At 39.0% G+C, this 27,280-nt stretch overlaps 1 protein-coding gene across 2 annotated transcripts in view; it reads right to left on the reverse strand.

Moving 5' to 3' along the window:
- LOC126354536 (poly(ADP-ribose) glycohydrolase-like) overlaps positions 1 to 27,280 on the reverse strand; it is a 147,653-nt gene that overhangs the window by 25,938 nt on the left and 94,435 nt on the right. For both annotated transcript variants that reach the window (XM_050004278.1, XM_050004270.1), the window contains 3 exons: positions 17,510 to 17,697; positions 6,061 to 6,295; positions 2,807 to 2,932 (listed from right to left, as the gene is read on the reverse strand). In XM_050004278.1, coding sequence (XP_049860235.1) covers positions 2,807 to 2,932; positions 6,061 to 6,295; positions 17,510 to 17,697 — 549 coding nt within the window. The remainder of the gene's footprint in view (positions 1 to 2,806; positions 2,933 to 6,060; positions 6,296 to 17,509; positions 17,698 to 27,280) is intronic.

A 27,280-nucleotide genomic window follows, 5' to 3' on the forward strand; every position in this document is an offset into this window, starting at 1 on the left:
GCCCTTTCTGTCAATGTCATTTTTTAGACAATTGTACTCCTTTTTGCCATCTTTGATTACTGCATTTATATATTTTTTCTTTTCACAAATGAAATTCAGTGTCTCCTGTGTTATGCAAGGATTTCTATTTGGCCTTGTCTTTTTAATTATTTGACCCTGCTACCTTCGCTATTTCCACTCTCAAAGCTACCCATTTGTCTTCTACTGTATTCTTTTCCCCTGTTCCTTGGGCACTTATGACCACTGTAGTTGTGCACCCAATAAATAAATAAATAATAAATAAAATAAAAAAAAAATAAAAATAAAACAAAAAAAAATAAAAAAGAAATTTCCCCTATTCTTGTCAACTGTTGCCCATTCCTCTCTCTGCAACTCTCAATAACCTCTGGTTCTTTCAACTTACCTAGGTCTCATCTCCTTAATTTCCTATATTTTTCCAATGTCTTCAGTTTTAATCTACAGTTCACAGTCAATAAATTGTGGTTAGAGTCCACATCTACCCCTGGAAAAGTCTTGCAATTTAAAACCTGGCTCCTAAATATGTCTTACCACCGTATAATCAATCTGAAACCTTCCAGTGTCTCCAAGTCTCTTCCATGTACACAACCTTCTTTCATGATTCTTAAACCGGATGTTAGTGAAAAGTAAATTGTACCCTGCACAAAATTCTACCAGGCAGCTTCCTCTTTCATTCCTTTTGCCCAGTCCATATTCACCAACAATTTTTCCTTCTCTTCCTTTTCCTACTATCGAATTCCAGTCACCCGTCGCTATTAAACTTTCGTCTCCCTTAACTACCTAAATAATTTCTTTTATATGATCATACATCTGTGGAGGCAGTTGGAAAGTAAACTTGTACATTGACACTAATAAACTAAAAGTAGGGTAAATTACAATGTCAGTGGTGTTTGTTGCAGGACTCTAGTATGAGTTGTTTATGGGATATCATATTTTGAAAAGTACCCCCCTCCCCTCCCAAATATTGTACAGTAGCTGTGGTAGCACACACTAAAGAACAACACTACTGCAATTATTAGTTATGCGGATTCTGACAACTGACCATCACAGACTGTGTACAAAATGACCACCGACAGTGGCAAAATACACTTCCAGTCTGATATGGAACAACTGCTGCAAATGTCCTAGCATTTCAATGGGGATGTCTGAGCAGGCTGCAGTAATACATCATTGTATATCATTGGGTGTAGTTGGTATGTCCATGTAGAAATTGTCAGTTAGCTTTTCCCACAGAAAAAAGTCTTTAAGCATCAAAGCTGGGGAACAGGTTAGCCAAGGTACAGGGCCTCTGCATCCATCCAATGATTTGGAAAGAATTCATGAAGACATGCTGTAGTATATCATGCACTATGGATGGGACAACCATCATGATGGTGCCACAGGTTCCTCCTAGTCTGTGGAGGAATGTTTTCTGACATCTGTGGAAGATGGTCTGTTAGGAGGCTGTGATACTTCTGCATGTTCAGTGTTCTGTCTATGAAACACAGGCTTATGAGCTGAAAGTTCACTATCCCATAGCATACATTTACACTCCATGGATGCTGACATGGTGGTTTACCTGGCCATGATTGGTAAATGTTGCTTCATCACTAAAGAAGATACACGAAACATATGGAGTATCCTGTCTTTATGTCCATGTACAGAAGTTAACACAATTCTCATAATCATTTCCATGCAGCTCTTGACAGACAGAGATGTTTGAGAGATTGAACATATGTCTATGGAGAATGCATATGACACTTTCCTGACTCATGTCACTTCTTTGGGTGATTGCGCAGGAGCTAATGTGCAGATCAAATGCAGAACAAGCATGATTTTTAATTCTCTTAATTCCCCCCCCCCCCCCCCCCTCTCTCTCTCTTCTGTTGTCATGTGTTTCTTCCAGTTATGTTGTCTAGGTGTTATGCTATCACTTTTAAATAACTGTTTGAAGAGGTTGACAAATAATTGCTGAGATGCTTGATGTCTGTTGGGATATATTACGGCATACACAAATAGCAAAAAAACAAACTGCATTTTCTTACACTCTCCATACAACATAAGCATGGAGATCTTGTAAACTGACATTCGGCCAGGAGAGTGGTGTGCTGACCACATGCCCTTCCATATCTGCATCCAGTGATAAATGTGGGCTGAGAATGACATGGCAGTCAGTCAGTACTTTTGGGCCTTCAAGACCTGTTTGGGCAGAGTTTAGTTTTTATTGTTTAAATCCCATCATCCTTTCACAGCCTACTGCTTGGACTGGCATACCTTTAACTTGCTAGCAAGTTGCAGTGCACTCAAGAAACACAAAGGCACACTGTAAGCAAACATAACATCACCATATCCAGCAACTACAAAGGTTGATTGGCACGAACAATTGTCAGTGTGAAAACTTTTCAAAATACAATATCATGTAAATGATTCACATTAGAAAGGTACAGCAAACACCACTGACATTCTAGCTTGTCCTTCTTTTAGTTTGTTAATGTCAAATAAGAATTGTTTTAATTTAAATAAGTGTATGTCTCCACAAAAAACACACTTTCAACGTGTTACTACAATCTGTTTATTGGTTAACAAACAAAAGAGCCCCTGACTACCAATCCATTCCGTGAGAACTGCACACCAATAGCACTTTACATTTCTGCAATATCTGCGATGCAAGTTTTAGGTGATTGACCCTGTATATTGTGGACAGTAATGGACCTATAACACTCAATTGTGGCAATCAATGATTTTTAATAAACCAAAAAATTCAAAATGTCTTCATCATCTTACATTAAGATTACAGTAAACAACTTACCTGCTGGGTGTACAGATGTCTCTGAATCAGAAATTCGTTTGTATAGGTATGCATACAAGTCCAGAGTTACCTTTCCATCTCTCACACAATAGTCATAATACTGCTGCAGATACTGCCAGAGTTTCCCTGAATGAAGAACACAATCATGTAAAATGAACTAAAATAAAAACACTTCTCACTAAACTTAAAGCATAAAAATGCAAAAGACTTAATAAGCAGTGCAATTACACACTGGTTTTCCAGCCAAAATACAAAAATGTAGCCAGTATAGTTCGACATATGCATCTGTAATAATACATAGTAATATTTTAAATAACACAAAAAGATTCAAAATTAGGCTTTGCTGTCTTTGTTGATTTTTTTTTTAATGCTAGTCAGCGAGTTTACATTTTTTCAATAGGTAGTACTCTGGTGTTTTTTTTCCCCCTCTCTTTCTTTCTTTCAAATCCAATCATATACAATCTGCTACACTTTATCAAAGGGGGAAAAACAGAAGATGAATGAAGAGACATCTTCACTTTTGAGAAATGTAGTTATGGAAAATCACACAAAGTTACACCCGATTGAAAGATCAATAATCGAACTTCATACAGAGTGTTTTTCTGTCTATTTTTGCTTTCTTTTTTCATTCCTTTCTTGGTAGACATTGTTTTTTTTTTTCAAATTTAAAAAACAATAGAAATATTTAGTTTGTATTAAATTTATAAATATTAATTACAAGATGACAGAGAAGTTAAAATCACACCAAACTAAATGAGAAAATAATCATCAGACCAGAATATTACATATTCTCATTACAGTGATGGAAATAAGAGTGTTTCCCTTCTGCTCTGGATATACAATAAAAATCCTTGATTTGATTGACTCAAGAAGTGTTCAGAAGACACTACCATCAGAATTACAATTTTTGGTATTTTGTGTAAACAGAAAATATACATCCAAATAATGTAATAATACTACCTAAAGTTGAATTTTTAAGTGTTCCCATTTTTAATGTTGGTCTGTTCCCTGATGATAGGTACTTGTGAAATTTGTCCATGCACCATCACTTTAGCAAATAATGCCAGCACATGACATCCAAAATTGCCTTAAACAGTTCACTTACAAGATAATTTTCATCTTCCTGCTTTAATGAGACAACCACAAAATTACCTGCAAGAGAGTGGATAGGCAGAGGCACAGAGTATAGACTGATTATGCAGTGACAGCCATTCCAGAATAAGCCCTGCAGCAGAAACCCAACTGACTGCTACCCTGCACAAGCTAAGATGCCTGTTCAAAATGTAAACCAAAGAATTAAAGTTTTAATCGATTTACAGATGTTAAATCCTTTTTTTTTTCAAAATTATTAAACTCCTATAATCAATCACTTATCTCAACTGTGTTTCTCATCCTCTATGCAGCCCTGAAAGGCTTCTTTAGGAATAGGCCCATACAGATTTTCCATAATGTTTTAAGTGTGTCACAAAGCAATGACTTTAATTTCGAAAACAAAATTCACATGGTGAGCAATCTGAAGAGTAGGGTGGCTGGGTTAGGGCAGCCATACAATGTTTGGTGCAACACTAATGCTTTGTCATACCTGAGTGATCAGATTCATTGGGTTGCAGACTTTCTTATGCAACCATTTCAGAACCCCTCAAAGCACTGACCATTCAGTGTTTGGCTTTTAGGCAAAAATTTAAGCTGTAAAAATCCACTGACTGTGATCAGTACTTTGACATTGGATTAAGACTGGAAAGCAATATTTTTTTTTTGGAAGTGGGATGGATGAGGAGATTAGTGGGAGGAGAGAACCTTCAGCAACCCATTGGGATGATCGGACTTCGTCTAAAGGACTTTGCCAATGTTTCGTCACTGTTAGTTATCTCAAGGAGTGTCTTGTAAAACATACACTCAGTGTTCCAGCTGCTTCTCAGTCTTGGCAAAATTAAAAAAAAGTTTGCAGTAAAATGGCAAGTTCTTGAATATTGAATATTTAGATGACGGGCGACAAGTACAAGATACCTGATTTTATGAATGTGAGTGCAAGCAGTGGAGGTTGAAGATTTTTCTGATTGAGGATCATCTTCAAGTGATCAATTGGGATTTGGGATTGGGAAATAATTTGTAAGCTTCCTTCTAACCTTTTCATGTTTCTGTATCTTTTTTCCTAAATTTCTCATTGCACAGTTGCTCAGATAAATCAGAGGCCCAGCAAAAATTGTCACAATCAATGTAACACAATCTACTTCAATAATAGTAGCTTGGAAGCTAAACATAAAATCAATGGAACACTGTGATGGACACATTGCTACAGTTCTGCCAACTGCACATCATTCGAATGTTTCATAAGTGCATAAGGGAGGAAAAACTTTTCTTTTGTTTTCCCCTTCCTTTTGTTTTGCAACCCCCACCCAACCACTCACCCAAATTACTGGGAACCAAAAATCTCCAAAATAAAATTACTAAAAACACAGTTTTCTTTTCCTTGACTATCTTTGTCATCTCAATGGCTAACCAATATGTAAACAGCTTTCTTTTGGCACTGCTACATTGGCTTCTTCAGACTCTCAAACCTCATATGCTGCTGCACAATCTTCAATTTTCCTTTCCATCCATCAGCAACAACTACATTAACCCACATTTGGTAGAGAGTGCTCCTTATCTGTTACATCTTTTACGCCTTGATCTTCCCTATGTTTTTCCTATTTTTTCACTCTTGATGAAAGTCAAGTCCAAAACAAAAAGCTACCACTCACTTTTTAACACCAAGGAAAATAAAGGTGTGTAAAAAAGTAGTTTACGACTCCTTCATTACGATTTTGTGCTCTTCACTGATGCATGGCACAGATATAGCAAAATAACAACTGTACTTTTAAATTTCCTGTAAAGTATACTTAAATTCCCAGTGATGAATATGAATTCTAAAACCAGAAGCAGACAGTCACTAATTGGTTTCAGTGTGACTCACCATACTGTTTAAAGACAAATGATCATCAGTTATATTCAACCACATAAAAATATCTTCACAGCAGACAGTGAATAATTATGGGGAGAAGACATTTAAAATTACCGATTGTAATGAACTTTTCATAAGTACAATCTAATAAGTAGTAAATTTTTGAGGTTCTTTTATTCTATATGTGCTGCTACATAATTCTAAAAAATAAATAAAAGGCAAGCATCATAAAATACCATTTCCAAAGCAATTCTAATTTCACAAAATAAATTGTCTCTGTTTATACAAAACAAAGACAGGAAAATGTAATTACCAACTGTAACACGATTCTCCATCAAAAAAGTGTACATCTGGAAAACATCGTCTCGTAAAGTTTCATTTCCAAATGTGAAGTATGCAAGATGACGACCAGTTTCAGTAGCTGCCATGAGCTGCAGCAGTGACTTTAGCTTAGCATTGCCACGGTATACTCCACATCCCCAGTTTCCTGTTGCCACAGGTGTACGCTGATCTTCTGGAATTTCGGGACTGAAGAATCCAACGTAAGCCTATGAAAATTATTATTTTAGATTTCATCTAGAAAGATATGTAAATTAATTATTATGGAATGTTTGCCATTAGGATTTAAAGGGCACAATTTTTCAGTGTTAATATGAAACACTGCGAGATTTTGAAACAGTAGGAAATAATCGCTTTTGTAGCAACATCCAAAAACGTTATAAGAATATGTGTAAAAGACACAAATTTGACCTCTAGATTTTGCAGTATCCAAATGAAAGATCTGCAGTATCCGAAATGTCATAGTGCTTGACTAGAAATAAATATTTTTGTGGCTTAAAGTAACATTTGTTGTTAGTTTCTTGTTTCTGTATGTAATACTTTCTTAAGTTACTTCAAGGATAACGACTGAAGTCCCTCTACACATTTTTCAAAGCATAAATAACATTACCATGTATATAACTTTTTTGTCAGTCTGGAGTAACAGTAATACAGGTTCAAAACATTTCAAAGAAATGAAATTCCACAAAACATGAGGCACGTAATAAAGAAACAGGAAACCAGTTAAGATTTGAACATTGCACATATTAAGCCTGTTTCACAATTTCAAGATTTTTTTAAAAATATTTCATAGCCCTCCCAAAACTGTAAACCTGATAATTTAGTGCTAAGACCACGATGCCTAATTTGATCTAATGTAATAGTATTAAACTATGAGACAGGACTTCTAACTAGTAATTATCTACAGGAGGCAAAATATTTAATACTGCTGATATACATGTATAAAGGCACATGGGACTATGCTAGCTTTCCAAACTATTGTGAGAGGAGCCCCACCCTGTTGTGAGGACGAGAAGAGAACATATTAAATGGGTGATGTCACAGACGATAGGAGGTCAAAGATCATACATTGATAAGTATTGTGTCAGCTTTGGGCAAGAGATAATGAGAAGTAAAGATGGATTAAAAGGATAGAAAAAGATATGGAAAAAAATTTTGAGAGAGAGAGAGAGAGAGAGAGGGAGAGGGAGAGAGGGAGAGAGGGGGAGGGAGGGAGGGAGGGAGGGAGGGAGGGAGGGAGGGAGGGAGGGAGGGAGAGGAAGAAGGAAAAGATCAAAAAGTTAATGAGATACCCTCCTAGATTTCCTATCACAAAACAAAAGTGAAACCAGAAACATAACTTTTGCCTAGCTGTCCTCAATCTGAAGATTGGTTTTACCACTATAATGCTTCAGCAAATGTTGGAGGTGGTAAGCCTTTGTCTTCCTCTCAATCTTTGAACTGATTTACCCACTCATTTATAAGGGAACCTACAGTTAATTGTGGACTCCAAACCTTGACACAATTCAGCATTTCTTACATTAATAAACATTGCCAGATGTGAGAGAAGTGAAAGACAAAAATCCTAGGACTGACAGGGGATTGAAGCCTCCACCTTTGATCCATAGTTCATTACCTAAATACTGACCCACTGAAATATGCACTATCTGAAGTTTAATACTTCTTCTTGTTCTTTTTCCTCGCCATTATCCCACATTTTTAGGGGGATGCCATGTTAAATACTGAATTTGGTAATGTTGGTAGTAGGGAGTAGCCAGATGCCCTTCTCAACCCCCCCCCCCCCCCTCCAAGTGGCTACTTGTGTACCCCAATCTTTTGGATCCAGTGTTATTTCAAGCGAAAGTGTGCAAACATTTTCTAAATGTTTCCACACCTTGTGAGAAGGTGGTACACTGGAATCAGCACAGTATTTACCTAGTCCGATACGGGAAACTGCCTAAAACCAATATCCAGGTTGACCGGCACAATGGCCCTCATCATTAATCCACCAGGTGGTTTCAATCTGGGCCCTGTATACTTCCCTGGATCCCACAAGGGGTTTGCTAATGCATGCAAATATCCAGGTAGATCTGTCTGGAGTCTAATTAATGAACAGAAAAGTGGGTTAATTGCACATTGGGTTAATTGATACACATGTCAAAGGTGGTTGTTGTTGTTGTTGTTGTTGTTGTTGTTGTGGTATTCAGGACAGAGACTGGTTTGATGCAGTTCTCCCTGCTACTCTACCCTGTGAAAGACTCTTCATCTCTGAGTAACTACTGCAACCTACATCCTTCTAAACCTATTAAGGGTATTCATGCCTTGATGTTCCTCTATGATTTTTACCCTCCGCACTTCCCTCCAATACTAAATTGATGATCCCTTGATGCCTCAGAAAGTGTCCAACCGACTGATCCCTACTTCTAGTCAAGTTGTGCCACAAATTACTTTTCTCCACAATTCCAATCAGTAACTCCTCATTAGTTAAGTGATCTACTCATCTAATCTTCAGCATTCTTCTGCAGCACCACATTTTGAAAGTTTCTATTCTTTTCTTGTCTAAACTATTTATCGTCCATGTATCACTTCCATACATGGTTACATTCCATACAAATACTTTCAGAAAAGACTTCCTGTCATTTCAACATATACTCGATATTAACAAATTTGTCTTCATCAGAAACACTTTCTGTGTCATTGCCAGGCTACATTTTATATCTTCCCTACTTCAACCATCATCAGTTATTTTGCTCCCCAAATAGCAAAACTCATCTGCCACTTTAAGTGTCTCATTTCCTAATCTAAGTCCCTAAGCATGTTAATTCGACTACATTCCATTATCCTCATTTTGCTTTTGTTGATGTTCATCTTATATCCTCCTTTCAAGACACTGTCCATTCCGTTCAACTGCTCTCCCAGGTCCTTTCCTGTCGCTGACAGAATTACAATGTCATCAGCGAACCTCGAAGTTTTTATTTATTCTCCATGGATTTTAATTCCCACTCCGAATTTTTTTCTTGTTTCCTTTACTGCTTGCTCAATATTCAGATTGAATAACATTGGAGATAGGCTACAACCCTGTCTCACTCCCTTCTCAATAACTGCTTCCCTTTCATGCCAATCAAATCTTATGACTGCCGACTGGTTTCTGTACAAATTGTACATAGCCTTTTGCTCCCTGTACTTTACCCCTGGCACTTTCAGAATTTAAAAGAGAGAATTCCAGTCAACATTGTCAAAAGATTTCTCTAAGTCTACAAATGCTAGAAGTGTAGGTTTGCCTTTCCTTACTCTATCTTCTAAGATAAGCTGCAGGGTCAGTATTGCCTCATGTGTTCCAACATTTTTACGGATTCCAAACTGATCTTCCCAGAGGCTGGTTTCTACCAGTTTTTCCATTTGCCTGTAAAGAATTTTTCTTAGTATTTTGCAGCCGTGCCTTATTACACTGATAGTTCATTAATTTTCACACCTGTCAACACTTGCTTCCTTTGGGATTGGAATTATTATATTCTTCTTGAATTCTGAGGGTATTTTACTTGTCTCATACATCTTGCTCACCAGATTGTAGAGTTTTGTCAGGTCTGGCTCTCCCAAGGCTATCAGTGGTTCTAATAGAATGTTGTTTACTCCAGGGGCCTTGTTTCGACTTTAGGTCTTTCAGTGCTCTTCACATAGTATCATATCTCCCATTTCATCTTCATCTATGTCCTCTTCCATTTCCATAATATTGTCCTGAAGTACATCACCCTTGTACAGACCCTCTATATACTCCTTCCACCTTTCTGCCTTCCCTTCTTTGCTTAGGACTGGTTTTCCATCTGAGCTCTTGATATTCATATAAGTGGTTCTCTTTTCTGCAAAGGTATCTTACCCCTAGTGAGATAAGCCTCTACATCCTTACATCTGTCCTGTAGCCATCCCTGCTTAGTCATTTTGCACTTCCTGTCAATCTCAGTTTTGAGACTGTAGTATTCCTTTTTGCCTGCTCCATTTACCGCATTTTTATATTTTCTTCTTCCATCAATTAAATTCAGTATCTCTTCTGTTATCCCAGTATTTCTACTAGCCCTCGTCTTCTTACCTACTTGATCCTCTGCTGCCTTCACTATTTCATCTCTCAAAGTTACCCATTCTTCTCATATCGTATTTCTTTCCCCCATTCTTGTCAATTGTTTCCTAATCCTACCTCTGAAACTCTCTACAACCTCTGGTTTAGTCAGCTTATCCAGATCCCATCTCCTTAAATTCCCACCTTTTTACAGTTTCTTCAGTTTTAATCTACAGTTTATAACCAACAGATTGTGGTCACAGTCCACATCTGAACCTGGAAACGTTTTACAATATAAAGCCTGGTTCTGAAATCTCCGCCTTACCATAATACAATCTATCTGAAACCTTCCAGTGTCTTCAGGCCTCTTCCACGTATACAATATTCTCTCATGATTCTTAAACTACGTGTTATCTATGATTAAGTTACACTCTGTGCAAAATTCTACCAGGCAGTTTCCTCTTTCATTCCTTACCCCCATTTCACATTCACCTACTACTTTTCCTACTATTGAATTCCAGTCCCTCATGACTATTAAATTTTCGTCTCCCTTCACTATATGAATAATTTCTTTTATTTGATCATACATTTCTTCAATTTCTTCATCATCTGCAGAGATAGTTGGCATATAAACTTGTATTACTGTAGTAGGCGTGGGCTTCGTGTCTATGGCAATGGTATACAATACTTATTAGTAGATCTCCTGCCAAGGATTATAACTTTGACCCAAGTTGAAATGTATAGTAATCAGGATAACATAGAGAACACCTTTATTGTTGGAAAGCTATTTCGTATCATAGTATTTACCTTCTGAGGATACACAGGGATAACATTTGCCTAGCTACAACAGAAGGCGCCAGTACTGCAGGAGTCCTAAAAGTCAACATGGTGAAATCAGAAACCTTAGAATTCTCCAATTTAAGGTAGTGATGACTCTAAAAAGAAGAGTCAACGAATAAATTCTTGGACAGAATGCTGTAATTGGCTGGCAGAAAAAACTGAATTCATGTACGTCCCTAGATACTGTGATGTTTCCACTATAGTATCATCAAAAAACTATGTCTGCAGGATGATGCAGTACATCTTCAAGCACACAAGTATCCACATCATAGCTTGTATTAATGAAAGTTTATCTATACAGGGTTTCTATACTAAAATTCGTCACAAGTATTTTCTCTGGTGCTTTGGCATACATTCACAATTTTGTCTTTGCAATGTGTCAGTGTCAGCCACAAATATTGCTTATCACTCGTTTCATGCGACACCCAGCGTCAACAGGGAGTGTCAGTTTGTTTTGCTTTATGTTACAAACAAAATTATTTTTAAAGTGTAAGTTTACATGTTCATTCAATAAAGTTGTCCCAAAATAGTCTAATGCAATATTGGTTTTATCAACATATATTAACAGGGACAGTAACACATGAAGAATAACCAATATTCAAGCAGAGGTCTAGCAGTCAGCATGAGCCAGGGCAGCATGTGAGTTTGCTGCCTGTGCGCTGGTTATTCTTCATGTTTCACTGTCCCTCTTATACATATCAATTAAATGAACATTGCACAAGGCTAATATGGGAATACTCTATTGAAAGGGCATGTAAAATTCCACTTCCTGACAAAATGCACCTGACAGCTGTTGGGAGACACATCTGGTTTTATACTGAAATCAGCCACAATGTTTATGACTTAGTAATTATATACAAGAATTATAAATAATAATTCTGAGACAGTGACAAGTTGCAGTACATACACATAACCTACATTATGATCAATTCACTTAAACCAGTACTATCAACATCACAGATGATTAGGCTGTATTAAACCTTTGATTGGTGTCTGTGCCTCGGGTGCTACAGTGTCATGCCTTGCATTATACATGGAATCCCAAAAAATTCCAACTCTTACGACTTTGGGCTTGAAGTACTTATTTGGAATGTTTGCAATATTTAGTGCAATCTACTACAACAACACAGACTCACACCAATACACCAAGGTCCAAAACTGAAGGGAAACTCGGGCTGTCCTTTGTAATGTGAACTGTTGGATTTACAAAAATATGCACAATGTAGTGAAATTCCACCAAACTCCTAACTCTGAACTTACAACAAAGTCACATACAGTACACTGAATCAGCATCTGTTGGGTTCACTACAAACATTAAGTTTAACTTAAGCTTGTTGAAAGTGCTGACATCAAATTGGCTATAAAGCCATCCAGTGCTGACTGAAATACCACATGTTGAGTTTAGGGCAAATGATAATGTATGTTGAAAGACTGCCGGTAGACTGCAATTCAATAAGGAATAGTGAAATCTATGTAGTTAACAAAATCATTGTTCTTCGCACAGTTAGTTTAAAACATTTAAAACTAATATACTTGTAAAACCACATTTACACACAAGTGAATGGAAAAGAGCACAGACAAACCAGCAGTCACAGAACAAATCATTGGTGTTCACTAATACTCACTTGCACTTATTAAGAAGTGTTTACACTTAACTGAATAGAATAGCACAAGCTTTAACGCATATGAAAACTACAAATGCTACCTTACTGTTTCTATGGTGATACAGTTTTATTAAATACAACACTCATTACAGCTACAGTGCAAAACTTTGCTATTTAGACAGAATTATTTCGTGTGGCATATGCATTGCTGATGAGAAGCAAACAAGGTGGCAAGGGAAAAGAAAAATACAAGTTATGATCTTTCAAGCAATATAGGTAATAGTGTATTTATCACTGAATTGCAGCTCAGGCATTCCTTTACCTTGTTTGAAAACTTTACATATATGTCAGAAGACAATTTCTGCTGGCTACTCACTTCACCTGAGGGAAAAATCCCAAAACAGAACACAAACTACCGAGTAGCAACTTCATCTGACTAAACGCCAACTGGGGGCAGTTAGTACTTGTTTCGCATATCGTCCAATCCTGAGCTTGTTCCTCTCTACTCTATTTCTGTCGGAAGGACGGAAGTAATGAAATTACATTCTTCCTCAGCTGGAATTTTGAGTATTTCTGCAGCTTACTACCAAGCATAATCACTTTTATACATTTTGTGGTGTAGATCTCATGAATACTGACTTCTCCATATGTCGCACAACTCATATTTAACAACAAGGCAATTCTTTTTTAGAAATAAAGAAAGAAAGAAAAGTAAAGAAGAAAAGAAGAGTTTTGAAAACAAATACTTTCTACACTATTCACTCTTTGTACTGTTAACAATGAGTGTGCACCGAAGTGGAAAACCACATGAACTTCCTTTGATGATTTGCTGATAAGCTTGACAACTAGTAGCCCAAGCATGTACACACATGAATTCTTTTCAGTTGCACTCACCTTCTGGTTGTGTGGCAGCAAATTCTTGTCCACTGATGCCCATTCACTTTTGTTCATGCCAATGAAATGCAGATTTAAATGAACATACACTTACAGTAACATTTATTTACAAACCTGTTGCTTTTTTCCCTTAAGGAAATACAAAATTAGCATTGCTTTGAGTTATGCACCATGCAAACTATGTTCTTGATACTACCACATAAAGATTACACAGCAAAGACATAGTAACTGACGGTCACTTTTGAGCTCTAATTGAACTGGCTGTAGAGGGGCTGAGCGGCGATCTAAGTACCCATCAGTGGAGGAATACAGGTGTGGTGTCTCATGGAAATGTGACTGTTTAGACACAAACAGGTGCCAGGGACTGCAGCACTGATTACTGCAACCTGCACTTCACATATCAGCATGCCTTTCACACCCAGACAATGTAGCAGCTGCTAGAGGTTTGGCAGTAAAAAGCCCAGAAAGTCTTCTGTTGACAAACAACTGTCCTACGTAAAGCAGGGGCCGTACCTGGCCCATGAAGCACATCTGTGGGGATGGTGGCTGAAGATGAAGGGGCCCAGCCCTGTGTATACTACACTCCCCTCTCCCCCCCCCCCCCCCCCTCCCTTTTTCCATCCCAGAGAAGCACACCCAAGGGAGGAGGCACTGAGCAGCCACCAAAGCAAACTAGAACAAAATAACAGGACAATCAGTTAAAGAATACAAAGAAACTGAGCTCAGTGGAAGAAGAATGCTATGTTCATGTGGCAGAACGGTAACTGGCTGCTGTAGGTGGTAATGGGAAAGGCTGGGGAGAGGTAAGGCTGGTGGCGGTGTTTCCAAGAAGTCACAACACATGGTCTGGAAGAACACACAAAAAGATTGGTAGTGCCAGCAGAGATGGCCGGGCTGCCCTCATAGGAGGCAGTAGCAGTGGAGGCTGGGAATGGCTTTGGAGGATCAGCCACAAGGAGGCCGGTGTTGGCTGTGGAAGCAGTATCATGGGTGGGTGTGGTGGTGGCGGCACCAGAGACAGTTTGCTTCACATGCCAGGATGGCTGTGGAGATGCCACTGGCAGTGACGACCTGGAAAAGTGTCGCAAGGGCTAGCCACAGTAAGACTGGCAATGACCAGAGGGCCAGCTACGAGTGGGGCCAGTGAGAGAACGGGCATCAGCGTAGACAGGCCAGTGAGAACAGAAGGACTGGCAGAAACAGGGCCAACGATAAGAGAATTGGTGTCCAATGTTGTCACGTGCAAGGGCTGGGCCCATATAAAAGGGACTTGTGTTAGAGAACTCCCTGAACAACAACTGAGTGTTGCATGGCACGACAACATTGCAAACGAGTATGACAGGAGGTGGTCCAGCTTGCCAAACACAAACTCCCAAACAACCCATCTGACTGCCGTTCCTGATCACGGCCACTCAAACGCTGTAGGAAAGAATTCAGAACCTCAGTGAGCACAGACATGCTCTGTAGGAGGTCTGGAATTGCCTGACCCCATAGTGGAAGGACTTGAGACAACAATGGATCTGGTGAGTGATCAGACAAGGTATACAGATAAGTGAGATATACACCAAGGAACTACTGAAAACCACACAGACCAACAATGTCAAGGAAGAGAATGTATAATGGAACAACACATGAATGGACCGCCTAAACTAAGGTGAGAAGAGAAAATTGCCAAGGGCTTGCATCTACTGAGAAAACAGGAATACTAATTGCAAACAACTGCCTAGTGAAATCCAGACAACCACACCAGCTGAACAGTTACAAAAACCAAAAATGCCATCCTCAGGCAGAGGGCCAGCCAAGCTGCATCTTGTGGGTGAAATGTGACACAGCACTGCAGTGTCAGGCTCAGTGAGAAAGAGCGCAGCAGCTAGGTGACGGACAAGACCATGAGCTGGCAATGAAGCCAGTGAACCTTGAGCAGGTGCTGGAAAGGACAAATCTGGAGCAGGCATTGTTGTGAGAATCCATACAAACTAGAAGTGTTACACATGACAGAATCAGCCTAGATGTCACTGTAGAGAAGAGGCCTGTATCTTCATTGCCACTATTATATCCTTAACTGAGTGGTGCGGTTAGTAGTGACTGAGTTCACACATTGGTATAGCAACTCTTTGTTTATTAACCTTGAACTGAACTTAGTACAAATTCAGAGTACAGAAGTCTATAGTTGAGTACAACTGAATCGGCCATCTTGATGAAGTGTAACGGATGCCCACAATGATGAAGTCCTCGATAGTCAGTAGTTGTGATGGGCCGTGAGGTTCCCTAGATTATCAGCAGCACTGTACAAAGAGACTGTGAGTTCATGGGCTGTCGAGATGCAGGTATGAGGGCAGCTGACAATCCTGTCAAATACATCTACATCTACATCACTACTCTGCAATTCACATTTAAGTGCTTGGCAGAGGGTTCATCGAACCACAATCATACTATCTCTCTACTATTCCACTCCCGAACAGTGAGCGGGAAAAACGAACACCTAAACCTTTCTGTTCGAGCTCTGATTTCTCTTATTTTATTTTGATGATCATTCCTACCTATGTAGGTTGGGCTCAACAAAATATATTCGCATTCGGAAGAGAAAGTTGGTGACTGAAATTTCGTAAAAAGGTCTCGCCGCGACGAAAAACGTCTATGCTGTAATGACTTCCATCCCAACTCGTGTATCATATCTGCCACACTCTCTCCCCTATAACGCGATAATACAAAACGAGCTGCCCTTCTTTGCACCCTTTCGATATCCTCGGTCAATCCCACCTGGTAAGGATCCCACACCGCGCAGCAATATTCTAACAGAGGACGAACGAGTGTAGCGTAAGCTGTCTCTTTAGTGGACTTGTTGCATCTTCTAAGTGTCCTGCCAATGAAACGCAATACATGAGATTGCACTGTCTGATGGGTAGCAGTCAAGGCAATGGTCAGCCTGATGCCCACATATTGGCATGGCTTGTGCACCCAGATGCTGTTGCAGCTACGGGTGCCTTGGTGGCTAACAGCCCAGTGAATCTTCTGTTGACAAACAACCTCCCAAAGTAAAGCAGGACCCATACATGGCCTGCGAAGCACATCTGTGAATGTGATGGCCGAATATCCAGAAGCGCTGTCCTGCATATACTACAGAAGTCAATTCTACATGGCTAGAAACTAGTGCCTACTAATAAATGTAAAGAAGATTCAAAATGTCAATGTGCAGTGCCTGTATGGATTACAGATTGAGGGCTGTTGATGTTGACTTTCATGTCTTCTCTGAGAAATGAGAAAGATAATTTGGGTTTGACACCTCCCCTGTAGCAAAATTAAAATGTTTTGTGTACAGTGGAGAGAGAGAGAGAGAGGGAAAAAAATAAAAAAAAAATAAAATAAAAAAAAATTAAAAAAATTTAAAAAATTAAGGGTTGAAATGCCACTGATGGCAAAGTCATTAGGGATGGTGTGTCAATGAGTTGTTCTAATCATGAGACAAGACTTTTCAAAGATATTCCATCAATGTGCTCTCCTGCATTTTAAACTCTTCTAAGCCGTCAATCTCATGCACTTTCACTTCACAGAAAAAAGGGCCTAACTTAGCAACTCTGGGCATTGAAGACACTATAGATAGAGCAGTATTTCAATTGAGCAAAGACGAGGAAAGAATGGTTAAAAAAAAAAAAACTGATCAGCCCTATGATTCCAATCTGTCATTTATCACTTCTTTCACCTCTGGCAATGTTCCTTGATATGAAAGGTGACAAGTTGCACCATGGTTCAGAACCCACATTACACTGCAGTTGCCCCTGTAATGGCTGGGTGAGTCAGTTGAAACGTCGGAGGCAGGCAACAGCAGTCACTTCCAAAAGGACCATGTCTAATAAACCACCGCAGTTGTCAAAACAATCTTTAGATTGATGTCTGCTTCACCTATTTTATAGCTGGAAAAGGATTTGAACCTACTTGGGGTTGTATCAGATACATACATGTCTCTACAGTAAAAACAATCACAGAATTTTAAGAGTTCCAAGTGAACATAAGAATCATCGAACATACATGGGTTAAATCTGAGGTATACAATTTACCTTGTTTAATTCTCTTGTAATGTTACTTGGAGTATACTGCATGTTTGGATTTCGAAATGCCAGTGCATCTATTGCAGTAATGGAACAAAGTCGCCGCCCACTTGAATCTCGTGGTGTAGTATCACAATGATCACCAGACCATTCAAAATTATCACCATAGCCTTTATAATTGCTAAATCGTTCACAGCCTAAGAACAGATATTTTTAAAGAATAGTGATTTCAACTAATGCTACTTTTTCCAATCACAAATTTACAATAAAATATAAAATCAGTAACTGTAAGTTTCTTGAACTACAAACTATTAAAAGTAAATAGGAACACAAACAATATGCAGTGAATCAGCAAACGGAAAGAGAAATCATCTATTATGGAAGAAGTGGTACTAATACATTTTCTTCTTGGCAACAACTGTACTTAAGAACAGTAATTATCAACTATTCATTTATTCATACAAATGCACATAAAGAAGGGAATAATGAGTACGCTGAAACTGTGTGTTAAACTGGAACTCAGGTTCTTGTATTTAATGGAAATTGCTCTTACTAACTGGTTTAATCAGACACAACAAACAGCTCGCTTCAAGTCTTAAATCAGCCAGTACTTCTCCTCTACTTTCCAAACACTAAATAAGTGCTCCTGCATATCTTGCAGTACAAGCACCCCTTAGAAATAGGGTGAACTGGAGAGTGGGATAGCTACAGCTTAAGGATTTCTTCTAGAATGAATCTTTACTTTACAGCAGATTATATGCTGTTATGAAGCTTCCTGACAGAGCTTGAATATACGTGCCTAACATGCACATGAGCCTGGAGAAAGGAAATGGCAGGTTGAACTTTTAAACCAAGCTGCAGATAGCTCAGGTGATAAAGGGTACATCTTTGGTTCATGATCACATTTACAGTCTCAATGTCAGTTAGTTTCATTTTTATACAATGCTATTGCGAAGTAAAGTTTCTCTGTAAATGAGGTGTTGCTCACAAAAACGCACAACATGTTTCAAATTCATGTGTTTGCAGAAATGAAATTTCTGTCATAATTCACAGATAATCAAAGCCAAAATGAGTACGTCAATGTTGAAAGGTTTATAACTTCTAATTTTCATATTTTTATTACCAACATATTTTAAAAATTTAGTTGTTAATTGTTTAAGGTCCTTAGAATTTAAAATATCAAAATTAATACACAAGTAAAAAAGACGATAAATAGTTAATTACTTAAATATACTCACAGATCATAAAATAAAATAAAACAGGGCAGTTATCAATATGAATGAACCATTATTATGAGAAGGAAAGTTGTTACCATATTGCAGAGATGCTGAGTAGCAACTTTCCTTCTCATAATATTGTTACATTCCATCCTGGATTTTCCATTGTTTGATTTTTGAGTAAACCAATAGCTTCTTATAGTCCTCTTAAGTTGTTTCTTCATTTTTTTAAAGGGAGGGTACAATAATTAAGAAAGGATAAGATGATCAGATTATGGAGGAAAGGGAGGCCACTCCAAATCCGGATAAGGTGAGAGTCAAGATACTTGGTAGACACTGGATATACCAATGCGCTTTTGAACTTTAACTTTCAGATTTGTTTTCATTGTTAGTGATTACTCACTTCCTGCATCTCATGGCTCCAACACCTAGATTTTGGAGCAACTTTTTCTTCCCATGATCAACAGTTAATTATATTTGCATTTTACATTTATAGAGGGGTTGGCTACTCCCTTCATGAAAAGCAATTGCTATACTTATAGTTCGTATTAGATCCCAAATCATTTTAAGAGGATCTGGTCTGTGACCTAATACGTACTTTAATATATTGCAGCTATCTATAACTAAGTTTGCCTACTAGTACTGCTGCGGTCTTTAGCTGAAAACACTGGTAAGAGAATGGTGCCACATGATATGCCTGCCGCAGCTGCTGCACCTTACGTGGGCACAAGCCGCAGCTGTCGTCTGGAGCCTGGGTACCTCTGATGTGGTCTCCCTATTGATGTTCGGGATAGGTGGGAAATCCAAATAGTCCGCAGCTCGTGGTCGTGCGGTAGCGTTTTCGCTTCCCGCGCCTGGGTTCGATTCCAGGCGGGGTCAGGGATTTTCTCTGCCTCATGATGACTGGGTGTTGTGCGATGTCCTTAGGTTAGTTAGGTTTAAGTATTTCTAAGTTTTAGGGGACTGATGACCACAGATGTTAAGTCCCATAGAGCTCAGAGCCATTTGAACCATTTTTTTTTTTAATCCAAATAACAATTGGGTATTAAAGTATTGTACGTTAAAAAAAAAGTATGGGCACAGTTGACTGTTGTGACATGCTACTGAACTCCATAGGATCATAGCGTAAGACTGTGAAATAGGATTCTTTTTTTCACACATTCTGGACTTGTGCATTTTCAGGGTGTATACGTGGACAAGTAAAAAAAATTCCCGGATTTTTCCCGGATTTTCCGGTTAAAAATACACTTTCTCCCGGGTGATAGTATATTTTCCCTTATCAATCCTTTGAATGGTTATGGTTTTATACACGAGCGTACAATTTCCCGGTACTTTAGAAAACGAAATTCAGGGAAAAAGACACCTTTTGGAAATATCTTTGATGTGCAGCAACATGTACGCTGCGTATTTTCGTATTACGAAAGTATACATTGGAATTCCACCGAACACCGCATGTTACTTTCCGGATAATTGAAATCGAGATTTCGATGCGCTTTTGTAAGCCGTTCGAAGATCATGTCACGTGATCTCGCCAGCCGATGACAGCGGATATTCAGAGCATAGGACACATGATGTAGTCAGCCAACAGCAACATCACTGTTAAGTAGCACGAGCACACAAACAGGGAAAGTTAATAAATTCATGGTACATTCTAGCACATAGTTCAACTTAGGTAAAAGTTGAAAGAGGGCGCAGATAACAGGCGACACCACGCTTGGGTAGCTATCATGGCGTAGGAAGGCGGTATGTACGTACGTGTGGTGTGTACGTACGTGTAAAACATTGAAAGATCATACATTATGTCATAAAAGAAACAAGGCATCGTGCGTACTTAAAGGGCACATTCGTACGTCCAGATTCCCAACGAAGTAGACCTCAACCTTATATTAAGCTTTTCAGTGTGGTTTTTCGGGATGTAAATTTTCTTGGAGCACCAGTCCTGTATTATATCATGTTTAGTTCTTTATTATTGCATAATGCCATACGTGCTAGAAAATGAAAGCGTGCACTTGAAAATGCAGTGAACAGTTGAAACTAGCCAGTACTATGGAATTAAACAATTCGTTTCAAATACATCGACTGCCTCCGCGGAAAAGGTTAACAAAAGTCAAATTTCTTTAGCAAACAGACAAAAATAACTTCATTGTTCCGCAAGGCGATTAATGCTTGACTGTCAGGAAGATGGAAATAAAATAAAATGTGAAACTAATGACGTATTTCAGTCTTCCGTAATTATGTAAATGTGTTTAATTTCACCTGATAGCTCCCGGCCACAGATATCCGTTTTGTTTTCATTTAACGTGAAAATAAAACAAGGGGAAACAGCAAAGTCACTAAATGTAAACAAGTCACGTGGGGGCTACCCACTATAACACAGACTGCTCTGCGCATAAGCCCCGGATCTACGACATTTGCGAACCGGATCAATACTTAGAAAAAAAAAAAAATCGAATTTTCAAAATATGTTCATCTTTTAGCGCACATCTTTCTGAAAAGTCTGAAACATAAAACATACGTATTCGAGGAAATGTAAGATATATTATTTGGTCTTAAGTATACCAAAGTGCAGTGCCACGCCTCTTCATAAAGCATTTTTCTACCGCACGTCCAAACTATATTAAGGAGAGTAGAAACTGAAATGTCCTGTGATGCCTCTCCTGCCCCCAGTCGGCCGGTTTGACTGCCTGCCCCTCTTAAAAAAATCTCGCAATTAATAACGGATGGGATTATTTGTAATAGAGAGAACAAGAACTCTTCAGAATATCTGAACTCTTTATTGCATATTAGTTAATAACTTGCTCTTTTGTGTGACATAAAAATTAAATATAGGATATATAAAACCAATACTGACAAGAGATAAGCAAGACCTTACACATTTCTTCAAACCTTAGCTCCTAGCAAGTTTTTCTCTCTAATCTTGCTACAACTTTACATGGCGTGATTTCCTTTCTGCGAAAGAATCTATTACCTCACCAAAGTTCGTCAAACGTTTTGCTACCTGAAAAATCGCAAAGTCGTTATCTAATACTGAAACAGCTGTTAATACAAATAATACCCAAGACTGGTGTTGTTGCTCGATCTGATTAAGTCTATTTTGTCACTGTCTGCTGGATTAAACAAAATAGGCCTTTCTATTATTGCACCAGTTTTGCAACACACACCAAATAAACAAGACTGTTTTGGCACAAATGGCCTTTTTTTATAACACGACAGAATATAATCCACGATGTACCAACATCAAATGCCTATTAGGGCTACTACAAGCAAGAAGCTTTATGTTAGGAAATAGTTTCTCATTTCATTCATACGCACCAGCTTCTCATGCATGAGATCGAAAAGTAGTAGCACGAAATTTTTATATAAATTAGGAATCGTGTTATTCTTCCATAATTTGTGTGATGTCCCCGTTTCTTCTCCTTCCTCGTTCTAACAAACAATCTTGTCATCACAAAATCTGTAACTATTGCTGCCACTGTCAAAATTTGTTCACCGATTAACTTCACTAACCCTGCCAGAATCACAGGTTTAGTTATCCCGCGATTATTTTCCGGTTAGGCGTTATTACATGTTCGAACAACACGTTTTCCGCGTTACTTCCAGAATAGACCTACGCGGCTGCTAGCCGGGGACTGTACTACTGGCCCTTACTAGTGTAGCGATCTGGCCAAAAATTTTATGTCAAATTTTATTTTCTTGGATACACTGAGAAGATAATACGTAATCTTTCACACCTGTTATTCCTGTCAGTCGTTTATTTCCATTCTGGTAGTCTGAATCTGTGGATTTCGCTAGTAATTATAACAACGCTGATCATTCGCAAACCCAATCAACCACATAATCAGACAACGATTGGCATACATCCGTTCGGCTTTACTCCCTCAGCTTATATAGCATCGTCCCCTTTTGTCTGCGGGAAGTTTATTTCTAGATGCGACGAGGATTCTCCTGACAGACATCACGTACACTATGCTTTCAAAAGTCAACTTATGATTCATTCAGAAATCATCTTAAAATGTGTTCAAAAATGTTCAAAAACCAACAGGGAAGCGTTTCAAAATCATATGAATAATCGCTAGACAAACGTGCGCTGGATGCTAGGCGCTTTGTGAAACAAGTTTTTTTCCTCAACAATATGAATTTGGCGACCCCTTTTCCCGTTAGAATCTAGCTGCTTGCTGCGACTGCTTGCCTACTGCCACATTCCTGTAGCCAGGAGCGGGAGAATCTACTACTCTAAGGTGATTCACCTGCGCATGAGCATGAGCATGAGCCCGCGCGTAACTGCTAAAACAAATCTAATGTAAACAGTTGTGACTTCATGCTCACTGGAGGCAATTTCTTGTTATGAAGCATGCATAGTCTTCCTAAAGCCTTTGACACATTTTGAATTGGCAGAAGCTTTTATGAGCACTGTGTGTCGTTGGTGTATATGGCGCATTTCGTTTGCAATTTAAGTTATTTTCGTTTTTTTCTCTCGTTTATGTTTTATTGTTGAAGTATTATTCTGCAGTAGCGGGATACAGTAATATCCTTTGTTAAAGTATCGGTTCTTACCAGTCAAAATTACAAAAAACTTAACTGAAAACTAAAACAATGAAAAATTCCCGGAATTCAAAACATATCCCAGGTTTTTCCCGGTTTTCTCCCGGATGAAAAAATTCCCGGGTTTTTCCCGGATCTCCTGGATGTCCCGGGTCGTATACATCCTGATTTTAATTGTTCATGCTCTCCACAGAATAGTTAATGGGTGAAAAATGGCAGTTGGCGAGTTTTACCTGTCTCTTGTCAGGGAAACCTTAGAAAAATATGCAACAGAACAGACAAAATTTGGCAGAGAATGCACTATGACGATGAGAATCCTCTACGATTTACAGGGAGGCATTTTACAGGTGTTACTGTGCGTGACATTCATATAAATATTTCTGGAAATACAATCTGGGGAGTGGTTTTCAAGAATTTCCAAATTTGTTGGAGTCACAATAAGTTCACGAATAACACAGAACAAAATTAAACACTCAAAACATTAACCCTAACGTCAGTAATGTATGTGAGAGCATATTTCTGTGCAAAATTCAATAATAATCACAATCATCATCACTTATGAAACTATGAAAGATACTCATGTATGTAATGACTTTTGATAAAATATTGGAAACACAGCTATCTATATTAAAATTAATCTTCATGATCATCAGCAGACTGTTTAAATCTCCTTACATGGCATGCAGAGAAGCCAAGCAGAACATGAACATATGTCATGAGAGACAGTCACTGAATATGTGTATATGTAGATGGAGAGAGTTTTCATGACAGCTTTTCTTGTGAAACAGGTTGTTCTTCCACTTCATTTCATTTCATGAACACCTTGTACTCCAAATTCTGCAGCTTGTGAACAATGGACTAAATGAATGGTGGTGTGCTTCTGGCACCAAATTTGTATTTGGATAAAGCAATGTTCAAATTCCTTTCCAGGCATTCTTATTCAAAGTTCTGAGGTTTTCCTGGAGTATGTGTTAGGACAGTATGCTTTGTACAATCCCAGTTGTCAGTTGGACTGTGCACCCTCAAGAAATTAATCATTTTTATTATCTTCCTATCTCATTAAGATTTTACATTCAGTGCCTGGTTGTCTCAGCCACAACACATGTTGCTACTTGTATATGCATGCTGAATCGATAGATCAAAAGTCCAAGGGCATACCAAGATGCTGCATTGTCCAGCATTCTTTGAATAAACAATCAGGAAATGTGGAAGAACGGCCATGTGACTGTATGCTGTGTCTGGCTGCAGAGGGATGCTTCTGAATCTCTCTCTCTCTCTCTCTTTCTCTTTCTCCCCCCCCCCCCCCTCTCTCTCTCTCTCTCTCTTGTATCTGAGGTGTCCTACAGGGCGGACAGCTTTATGCTGTCAGTCTGTCTGTCTCTCTTTTGTAACATGCATCTGCTCTTTGCTCTACTATTTAAATTTAATCCTATCACTACTTCTTTCAAATTATCTAAATGTCTGCCCACCCAACCTTGTCACCCATGTGATTGGCACATGGAATAACTGATATCCTCCCTGGAGAGTCCCATATAGCCCAAATCTGACATAAATACAAATATTTTGTGGGATTTTATGACTTTAATTCACCCCTAACAGTCCACTTCTACTCTGCCAGTGTCTCATTCGAGTAGGCCCATGCAGTTTTCAAGTGTCCATTCAGGTTAACAATTTGCATTCTGTCAACACTATTTCCATGCTATTTCAACGAGTGACCTAATCATGATATCATTAGATGATCATTCACATAATTATATGACAACTAGGCCATTTTTTGGAATACTGGACACAAAAATGGAGTCAACATCCTATCTGGACACCCAAAAAGATTGGAAAACGTACATGCTGAAACAGACTTTTTGTGTTTATGCAACATTTAACAATAATAAAGTCTGAATATGAACCTTTCATCCCTGACATTTAAGTATTTTTTCTTAAATTTTCTTGTGCCTCACTGTACGCAATAGAAACTAGTGCAAACTCAGTTTGCTAGAACACACAAGAAAACGGAAGAGGCAGTTTGCAAGAAATAAGATGACCATACCACAGCAAAATTCATCAGGATAATACTAAACAAAATCAAAATATCTTGCAAACAACCACAGAACAGAATTATATGACAAAAATGCACTTCATGTTGGGTTATTGCTTGCCATCAGCCTTCCTAGAAACCTCACAGTCCTTCCTTCTACAAAATTAAAAGTCCATCTTAAATGAATTTTAACAGAACATCAATTTTATTTTCTAGATGAGAGTTTTGTCTTCATGAAAAATAAATAAAAGTACAAACAACAGAAACTCCAGGTAGGAATATCAACAATGTAGGTAAAAATAGATTGCTACTTACCATAAAAAAAAGATGGCAAGTTGCAGACAGGCGCAACTGAAAGATGCTTACACTAAGCTTTTGACCACAACCTTCATCAGTGAAAGAGAAACTCGCACAGAATTCACACACACAAAAGCAAGCACACCTCATGCACACATGACCACCCATTTCAGCATCTCGGCCAGAATGCAACATCACGTGGAATGCAAGCAGCAATCTGGAGGGGTCAGCGAAGTTGAAGCGATGGTAGTGTACGGGCGGGGAGAGAGACGAATGCTGTCTGGTGGAGTGTGCGGGGACTAGACTGCAAACATGTGCAGTGTCAGGAAGTTGTGGGGCAGGGAGATAGGGCAAAGGAGCAAAAAAGGAGAGCTGTAGGGAAAGACATGTCGATGCATTGGCAGAGGGCTGCAAATAAACAGAGTGGGAGATGAGAATGGGGAGGAGACAATAGGTCGGTGGGGGTGGAAACTGTTGGTCGGAGGGTGTGGGGACACTAGTTTACTGTAAGCTGAGGCTTGGATAATTATGGGAGCGGAGAATGTGTTGTAAGGGTAAAACCCATCTGCGCAATTCAGAAAAGTTGTTAGTGGAGGAGAGGATCACGATGGCTCGGGCAGTGAAGAGCCAAGTGCGTGGTGCTCAGCTGCATGTTGTGCCACAGGGTGGTCTACTTTGCTCTTGGCAATAGTTTGGCAGCGGCTGTTCATCCTGATAGACAGCTGGTTGGTAGTCATGCCAATATAAAAAGCTGTGTAATGATTGCAACAGAGCTGGTAAATGACAGAGCTGTTTTCACAGGTGGCCCGGCCCCTGATGGGGTAGGATAAACCTGTCACATGACTGGCCTATGGAAGCAGCCTCCTTTACCAGCTCTGTTACAATCATTGGACAGCTTTTTATATTGGTATGACTACCAACCAGCTGTCTACCAGAATGAACGGCCACCGTCAAACTGTGGCCAAGAGCACAGTATACCACCCTGTGGCACAACAAGCAGCCTGAACATGAACAAACTTGATTTCAATAGCTGCTTCACTACCTGAGCCATCTGGATCCCTCCCACCACCACCAACTATTCTGAATTGTGCACATGTGAGTTACAATACATTCTCAACTCCCATAATTATCCTGGCCTCAACCTAAGGCAACACAGTGGCGCCACATCCTTCACCCAACAGTTTCCACCCCATCTGCACAATCATCCCCTCCCCATTCTCATCTCCCACCTGTTTATTTGGAGCCCTCTTTCCTTGCTGTTCTCCTTTCGCTCTTTTCCTCACCACTGCCTCACAATCTCCTGACGCTGTGCCTGTTGGCAATCTATCCCTTCACACTCCACCAGAGAGCGTTTGCCTCTCTCCCACCCTTACACTACCATCCCTTGAACGTGCCTGTCTGCGACTTGACATACCTGCTTTACAGTAAGTAGCAGTCTGTCTTTTCTTCCATTATAAATAAAAGTAATTTGGGCTCGCAGAATTAGGTAATTCACAAGCAATTTAAAGATGATAAAAACTTTAATATTGTTTCTTATATATTAACAAGTGTACTAGCGTTGTTTGTTTTCTTATGCCTTCATGGTTGGTAAGCTTGATTTTTCCCAGGATTGTATAAAGAATTTCAACAATGTACAATGTACAGTTCTTTGTTGACAACTATCTGAATTGGTCAATGTGTCAACTGTGAATG

The sequence above is a fragment of the Schistocerca gregaria genome, chromosome 1, assembly GCF_023897955.1.
Source record: "Schistocerca gregaria isolate iqSchGreg1 chromosome 1, iqSchGreg1.2, whole genome shotgun sequence".
NCBI lineage: Eukaryota > Metazoa > Arthropoda > Insecta > Orthoptera > Acrididae > Schistocerca > Schistocerca gregaria.